We start from the raw sequence: 9,089 nt of genomic DNA, 5'->3' as shown, positions 1-9,089 counted from the left end.
GAAGGAGTAGTCACCAGAAAAAAGGGTGGAAATAGGGAATTCTGGAAAATCCTGGAATTCTTTGAACATGAAAAAAAAAGGTAGTTTAAATTTCCAGGATGGTGGAATGTGTTGAAGGTGGTATGGTTTGAATCGGTTGAAAAATGTGGAAATGGTGGAAGTTTGAAAAAATGGCCAATTCATTTTGAATGCGAAAAATGTCCCGGAAAACCCGGAATCCTGGGAAATCTGGGAATTTGAACAGTTTGAAATTGTAACTGTTTGAATCGGGTGAAAAATGTGGAAGGTAGAGCACCCCAAAATCTGGAGAAGAAGAAGTTGAATAAATAGATGAATTTTGGTGTGGAAAACCATATCTTTGAAAGAATTAGATTCCCGATTGAACGCAAAGAAATCCAAGTGTACCTGAATGCATCACAGCAACCCACGTGACATAGCTCCCTTCTCCTATTGGTGGGTGTGAGAATGTAAACAGGAAACTAGTGAGTCAAAACACGGTGTTCCAGTGCAAAATTGTCCTTTTTGATAACTATTCGGACAGGCTAAAAGGATAAAATAGACCAACGGAAAATGAACAAATGGGGCGTGCGTACTGATGTTCGGTGAGTTTACTACCTCTAGTTAGTAAAAAAAAAAAACTGTTGTGTGCTGGTAATCGATTTACTTAACTCCATATATTACCTGACATTTGCTTAATATGAATAGAGTTGCTGTTTTTATTTGCTTCATTTTTTAAACCGAAATTGCAGTGTCGTTAGGAATGCTGTACTGTATACATACTTCACTGGATAATTGTAATCATTGTTAATTTACAGCCTACACAACTAGTCCAGCTAGCATGTTACCCAAAATACTCATCAAGATTAGCTCCCGCCAAATGTTTTAATTCCAGTGAGGCCCCTGAGTCCAAATAATTCAATTTGACCAAGAGCAAATTAAGGCCCGGGGGCCGCATGCGACCTGTTAAGCTTTTCAATCTGGCCCACCGGACTTTCCCAAATAATTTATTTTTGATCTTTAAGATGGAAACTGGAGCTGGAGTGATGTTTTCAAATGACCGTAAGTCTTCAACTGTACAAAGTATTTCAATGGTTGGAATCTGTGCTTTTGCATGATATACTAGTTACTATGGTAATCTAATTAGTTACTATGGTAATCTAATTAGTTACAATGGTCATCTACAAACCCCGTTTCCATACGAGTTGGGAAATTGTGTTAGATGTAAATATAAACGGAATACAATGATTTGCAAATCCTTTTCAACCCATATTCAATTGAATGCACTACAAAGACAACATATTTGATGTTCAAACTCATAAACTTTATTTTATTTTTGAAAATAATAATTAACTTAGAATATCATGGCTGCAACACGTGCCAAAGTAGTTGGGAAAGGGCATGTTCACCACTGTGTTCCATGGCCTTTCCTTTTAACAACACTCAGTAAACGTTTGGGAACTGAGGAGACACATTTTTGAAGCTTCTCAGGTGGAATTCTTTCCCATTCTTGCTTGATGTACAGCTTAAGTTGTTCAACAGTCCGGGGGTCTCCGTTGTGGTATTTTAGGCTTCATAATGCGCCACACATTTTCAATGGGAGACAGGTCTGGACTACAGGCAGGCCAGTCTAGTACCCGCAGTCTTTTACTATGAAGCCACGTTGATGTAACACGTGGCTTGGCATTGTCTTGCAGTAGCTCGCGATCGACGTTATGGGCACCCCTGGATTAAGGTGTTTCCCTGGGTTGTAGAATGCTTATTTAGAGCCGAACTATTTTGAGATATCGGACTAATTTAGCGCATGGACACGTACTAAATCTCGCTATAGCTGGTAAGGGTGTGGGAAAAAATCGATTCGATAGCGATTCTCACATTGTGCAATTCAGAATCGATTCTCATTTTTTTTTAAATCCCTTTTTTTTTTTTTTTTTCTTTTTTTCTTTTTTTTAATTAATCAATGCAACAAAACAATACACAGCAATACCATAACAATGCAATCCAATTCCAAAACCAAACCCGACCCGGCAGCACTCAGAACTGCAATAAACAGAGCAATTGAGAGGAGACACAAACACGACACAGAACAAACCAAAAGTAGTGAAACAAAAATGAATATTATCAACAACAGAATCAATATTAGTTACAATTTCAACATAGCAGTGATTAAAAATCCCTCATTGACATTATCATTAGACATTTATAAAAAATAAAAAAAAAGAACAATAGTGTCACAGTGGCTTACACTTGCATCACATCTCATAAGCTTGACAACACATTGTGTCCAATATTTTCACCAAGATAAAATAAGTCATATTTTTGGTTCATTTAATAGTTAAAACAAATTTACATTATTGCAATCAGTTGATAAAACATTGTCCTTTACAATTATAAAAGCTTTTTACAAAAATCTACTACTCTGCTTGCATGTCAGCAGACTGGGGTAGATCCTGCTGAAATCCTATGTATTGAATGAATTTTGAATTGGGAAAATATCTGTCAGGCTTGGACGAAGGAAGGGACTCAGATGCAGAGATGTGATTCCAAATAAGCTTTTATTTTGAAAAACTCTTTAAGCCTCCAGAGCCGAGTAAATTCAAATACTATGAAATGCAAAAATAGCTATCGACAAAATGTTCCAAAAGGGAAAAACCGAAAATCACTCCAAAAGGAGGAAATACAAAAATAAGGACATTTATAATTAGCACCGTATCTGTTATCAATAACAAAAAAAAAACGCTCCAACAGGAGGAAGAAAATAAAGACTATAAAACTTACTACTCTAATAAATGGAAACAAAAAATCACTCAAAAACTTTGAGGAAAAATCTTTAGGGAAAAATGATAACTCACCACTGCGGTAGAAAAAGATTGAATAACAAAAGTCGCTCTGAGGGAGAAAAAGTTAATTCAAAATTACAGCGTGGGATATTCTGGAAGCAAGGACGTAGACGTGGGACAAGGCAAGGCATGGACATGAACATGAACATGGAACGCAAGACAGGCACGAAAGCTCGAGACAATCTGGCACAGAACAAGGGGAGGCATGGGCTTATAAAGAACATGAGGGTAATGGGAAACAGGTGGAAACAATCAAGGGTCAGGAATGACATCAGACTGGTGACACAAGAGGAAGGACCCGTGATCTGAAACAAGAGGAGTTGCTTTTCAAAATAAAACATGTAAATCACAAGACAGAAAAAACCAAGACAAGACTTCCCTCACCGCGCGGTGACAATATTGTTTTTGAATCGATTTTGAATCGAATCGTAACTCCAAGAATCGATATTGAATCGAATCGTGGGACACCTAAAGATTCACAGCCCTAATAGCTGGGTTAAAATGCAGGTCACGGCATGTAAATGGTAATTGTTGGCGATCTTTAGATGTTTTTGTAGCGCTTTACATACATATTTGATGGCTTGTTATTTGTTGTACTAGATTGGCAACACTAAAATGGTCCCTAGTGTGTGAATGTGAATGTGAAGGTTGTCTGTTGGGACAAACGGTAGAAAATGGATGGATTTACAACACACACAAAAGGGAGAGACGTGTGTTCTTGTCTCGCAGGATTCTAAATGATGGGCAGGTTAAGGTTCACTTGGACGTGTTTGGTTGGAATAAGTCTATACTATATATATCTATATGCATTGTTACCTCTGACTTCGAAGTGGACAAAAATTCCCAAAGCCAGCATTCACAAGTCTTCTGAGAAGAATGACACTGCAAATGGGACACCACCTCCGTGTTTTCAATAATGTCCTCATCGTTGTGTCCATTGTTGCCAGTCGCTGCATCGTCATCCTGTTTTCTTTGCTAAAAGTGGAACCCCATTCGAGACCTGCCTAAAGGGGGTTGTTTGTAATGGCCTTAAGTTTGTTTTGTGCTGTTTTACAGCGAGCCTGAGCTGCAGTGATAAGAGCAACATGGCAGCATTGAGCAGTCGGTGAAAAGACGCTAAGTGCAATAAGGCAGAGAGCAGCTCTCAGCCCAACTGTCCCCTGGCTTGATTCCATTGTTAGTCATGTTGTGTTTAAGTTGGGAGTTGTTTTGCCCGTTGACCTCTTGCTAGTTTTACTTAGCCTCTTTAAGTAGTGTTTTCGTATTTTAAAAACAATGAGTCGCCAACAAATTAAGTAGGAAAAATAATGTTATTCAATCATAGCTGACCAATCCAATACAAAGAAAAATCAGCAACAGTTCGATTTTATGCGTTCATTTAGCAACGGAGTCAATGCTCTGTATTAAATATAAAGGCTGGAGAGAAAAAAGGGACTAAGGTTACTTAAAAAAAACAACGCTAAAGATAAGGCAAGATTCTTTGTAAGCATTTGTTTCAAAAACGTACCGCATTTTTCGGACTATAAGACACGATTGAAATTCTTTCCTTTTCTCAAAAATGGACAGTGCACCTTATAAACCGGTGCGCCTAATGTACGGCATAATTCTGGTTGTGCTTACTCACCTCGAAGCAATTGTATTTGGTACATGGTGTAATGATAAGTGTGACCAGTAGATGGCAGTCATACATAAGAGATATGTGTAGACTGCAATATGATGGCAGTAAACAACAGCAACACTTTGGTTTTATATTGTGCAGTTATATTTATATGGTCATTATTATTCTGTGACTGTAATTTGTTTGCTTGTTTTCTTATTGATGCTTTTATTTTTTTATTTTTTTCTGTATTGTGTAGTTATAATTATATGCTTTTACTTGTAATTGTATTGAATTGTGGACCCCAGGAAGACTAGTGGGTTGTTGAGGCAACCAGCTAATGGGGATCCTTAATAAAAATCCCAAAATCAAAAATGTTCCATTGAAAATATAGAACATTACAAACGGTGTTAAAAAAATCTGTCAAAATGTTTTTAGTACGACTTTGGTAGGCTATGAAGCCGCACCGCCTGATGGATTGTCGGCGCATTAACCACCTACTCAGTGGCCTAGTGGTTAGAGTGTCCGCTCTAAGATCGGTAGGTTGTGAGTTCAAACCCCGGCCGACTCATACCAAAGACTATAAAAATGGGAGCCATTACTTCCCTGCTTGGCACTCAGTATCAAGGGTTGGAATTGGGGGTTAAATCACCAAAAATGATTCCCGGGCGCGGCACCGCTGCTACCCACTGCTCCCTACACCTCCCAAGGTGTGAACAAGGGGATGGGTCAAATGCAGAGGACACATTTCACCACACCTCGTGTGTGTGTGACAATCATTGGTACTTTAACTTGAACTTAACTTAACTTTCTTATTAAACATACAAGTATTATTATGGTGTGTGTAAAAGTACCGCAAAATGGCACCTATTAGCAGACTTATTACCTGGCGTTTTGTTTCGCAATATTATGCAAAATCAACTTTTCTTACCTTCTGGTACCTGCAGATGTGTATTTGGGATCTGCATAAGTCCTGAAAACTTAGTCAAAACCGTAGTCAAAAGCTTATTTTTCTCTATCTTCTTATGTGGCACTCATCTTTGCCATTTCTAATATAAAGTAGCGTAAAGTTCTTACTTATATCTGTCAGTAGACTAGCTATCAAAGCGGTAAAAACTGTAGCGGGTTTACCTAATTCACCCAAGGAACTTTAGTTATTAGAGGGTTCTGGTCAAATGGTTTTTCACGGGACACATTTCCAGCGTTGATGTTGCATTATTGAGCCACGGATGAGAAGATGCTGCTCCGTTAATGATTTAAGTCTGAATGTCATTAAAACAGTTAGCTCCATCGACACTTCTTCTACTCCCGTCCTTGCACGCTACACCGCTACAACAAAGATGACGGGGAGAAGACGCTGTCGAAGGTGAGCCATGTAAATAAGACCGCTCACAAAACGGCGCATCCTGAAGAGACGCTCAGAAAGCTACTTGAAAATGGTCTGTAAAACATCATCTATGCAACATTTTGACCAAAGAACCACCATTACATGTTATGTAGACCACAAGGTAGTGGTTTACATTTAGAAAAAAAATAATATGACCCCTTTAATGCGCCTTATAATCCTGTGTGCCTTTTGTATGAAAAAAGACCTGAATAGACCCGCTCATCGGCAGTGCTCCTTTTAATCCGGTGCGCCCTATGGTCCGAAAAATACGGTATGCGTTAATATCACATGCCCATCACACTCTATTCTAGTGGCAAAACAGCCCCATCTAGTGGGGCACTGCCCCATATGCAGTCAACATTGTCGGTACTGTCATGGGTTCAATAAATAGGTTGTCAATTATCCATAATTGCTGATCTGTATTAAATATAATTTTGGGATGTAGATGAAAGTAAAAGTTTTTCCTCATTTTGATTAAAAAATTTTTTTTTAGTGTTGTCAAATTATTTATTTTTTTAATCAAATTAATCACATTATGGAATTTGGATTAATCATGATTAATAACAGGTTATTACTCCCTTTCATTCTTAAAATTTGCTTAAGAAAAGAGCAGCATATTTGTACACAAATGCAAATGTATCAGGATGTGTGTAAAGGATATCACCACATGGGCTCAGGCACACTTCAGAAAACCACTGTCAGTAACTACAGTTCATCGCTACATCTGTAAGTGCAAGTTAAAACTCTACTATGCAAAGCGAAAGCCATTTATCAACAACGATCAGAAACGTCGCTGGCTTCGCTGGGCCCGAGCTCATCTAAGATGGTCTGATGCAAAGTGTAAAAGTGTTCTGTGGTCTGACGAGTCCACATTTCCAAATTGTTTTTGGAAACTGTGGAGGTCGTGTCCTCCGGAACAAAGAGGAAAAGAACCACCCGGATTGTTCTAGGCGCAAAGTTCAAAAGCCAGCATCTGTGATGGTATGGGGGTGTATTAGTGCCCAAGGCATGGGTAACTTACACATCTGTGAATGCAACATTAATGCTGAAAGGTACATACAGCTTTTGGAGTTATCAACGTTATCATGGACGCCCCTGCTTATTTCAGCAAGACAATGCCAAGCCACCTGTTACAACAGCGTGGCTTCATAATAAAAGAGTGCGGGTACTAGTTATTATTCATGATTAACAACAGGTGATTACTCGCTTTCATAATTAAAATTTGCTTAAGAAAAGAGCACCTTATTTGTACACAAATGCAAATGTATTCAGAATGTCATCCAGGAATGTTTTTATACTTTTCATTTGATGTTATTTATATGCACAAAGCTATGTGAAGGTTTTATTTAAAACGCTTTCAGGTTTTATGAGTGACATTTGCCACACATGAGTTGGATGTATGCATTGATCTGATTGCTGTACGTATAACGGTTAAAGGAGAATTGCACTTTTTGGGGAATTTTGCCTATCATTCACAATCAGGAAAGACAAGAACACACATCTTTTTTTTAGGATTTTAAAGATGATTAAAAAAAATCTTGGAAGATGTGAGTCACTGTTGTAGCCTTCAAAGCCATCTAAAACAACTTCAAAACACTTCATCAATGTTTTATATACACAATGCCAGTCTATATATAATGTAGTAACAAACACGTTCATAACAATATATAATATGTTCAATATTTACCATGTTTTGGTCATTTTAAGCGTTGCCGGAACTAATTTCCTCAGCGCATTTATTTCCGTTTCCATTGTAGCGCACTTCCGTCTTACGGCAACAAATGTGTGTTCCGACTCCCGGAAAAAAAATTGAGTGTTTTTTAATTATGGCAGACTTCGTAACAGACAATAAAGATGACTATTTTTGGATAATTTGGGGGATTTACAACTTACATTTTTTGAAGCTGAAGATACGGAGGATGAATTGCTTCTTATAGAAACCAGCACAAATAAGAGGCTGAAACACTGGAGCTGACGGAAGCCGAGTGTGAGGTCAGCTTGACTTTGACGCTGTAAATGTGGAACCTGCAGCCAAGCTATGCCGACAGAAATGGAGCGCTCACCCCAAATCAACTGGAAATGGCTAGCCGTGTACAAACAAAACATGAAATGTGGGCTAAAACTTTACAGATACTGTATCATGATTGTTCCTGTCTTTCAGTAGGTACAAATTGGTGTCCTATCACATTGTGTTGTGCATTTCAAACTCAAAAGGGATTCAGGTGCTGATGTAGAAGCTAGCTTTTCTTAAGCCGTAGTGAGCTCACGACTAATACCGTTGCACGCCGATGCGTTACTACGCTGGGAAAACAGTTCCTCAGTGTTCACTCTTAAGACATTTGTCGCTTGGTTATTATACAGGTTACAGAACGTAAATGAAGTATTGTTGGCGGTTTTTGAATGTATTTTAAAGTGATTTAGAGGCAGAATGGATTGCAAACATTGGCTGCACTGAGAACGAGCCCATTTTTACATGTTAGAATGCAAAAAAAAATACTGATTGTGAACGCAAAATTCTAAAAAAAAAAAAAAAGTGATTGTTTGATTGAAACTTTTATTAGTAGATTACACAGTACAGTACATATTCCGTACAATTGACCACTAAATGGTAACACCCGAATAAGTTTTTCAACTTGTCCACGTTAAACAATTCATGGTAAGTAGGGGTCCACGTTAATCAATTCATGGTAAAGTGCAGTTCTCCTTTAAGGTAAAATAGCTTGTACGGTAAAAAATAAATTGCATGTTTAATCTAAGTGTGTTCATGATTAATGCATACTTGCCAACCCTCCCGGATTTTCCGGTAGACTCCCGAAATTCAGCGCCTCTCCCGAAAACCTCCCGGGACAAATTATCTCCCGAAAATCTCCCGAAATTCAGGCGGACTCAGGTCCGCGGTGTGCCTGCCCAATGACGTTATAACTGTAGAATGATGGAGGGCGAGTTCTTAGTTCCTTATGTGGGTTTATTGTTAGGCAGTTTCATTAACGTCCTCCCAGCGCGGTAACAACACACAACAACAGCAGTCATTTTTTGGTCTACCTTAAAGCAGTTGGTCTGCCGTAAACAGCAATGTTGTGACACTCTTAAACAGGACAATACTGCCATCTAGTGCATTTGATGAAAGCACTTTTGTGCGTGCCACACAGCAATGCATCATCAGAGAGGGTGTTCAGCATGGTTAGAAAAATAGTGACAGAGAATAGAACAAGGATGGACAATTCAACCCTTAACTCAACAAGTATATGTGTAAATAAATGAACACTGA

General features: G+C 38.5%; 1 protein-coding gene across 2 annotated transcripts in view; it reads left to right on the top strand.

The window, feature by feature from the left end:
• The first annotated feature begins 467 nt into the window (after nt 1-467).
• Nucleotides 468-9,089, top strand: part of LOC133607833 (lathosterol oxidase-like) — a 31,268-nt gene continuing 22,646 nt past the window's right edge. The window contains exon 1 of one of the 2 annotated variants that reach the window (XM_061962828.2): nt 468-602. In XM_061962828.2, the coding sequence (XP_061818812.1) occupies nt 596-602 (7 nt within the window). In that variant the 5' untranslated portion in view covers nt 468-595. The remainder of the gene's footprint in view (nt 603-9,089) is intronic. The other variant, XM_072913763.1, reaches the window with a different exon arrangement.

This window comes from Nerophis lumbriciformis, linkage group LG09 (assembly GCF_033978685.3).
Source record: "Nerophis lumbriciformis linkage group LG09, RoL_Nlum_v2.1, whole genome shotgun sequence".
In the NCBI taxonomy this organism is placed as follows: Eukaryota; Metazoa; Chordata; class Actinopteri; order Syngnathiformes; family Syngnathidae; genus Nerophis; species Nerophis lumbriciformis.
This window is presented reverse-complemented; position numbering and strand designations above follow the sequence as displayed.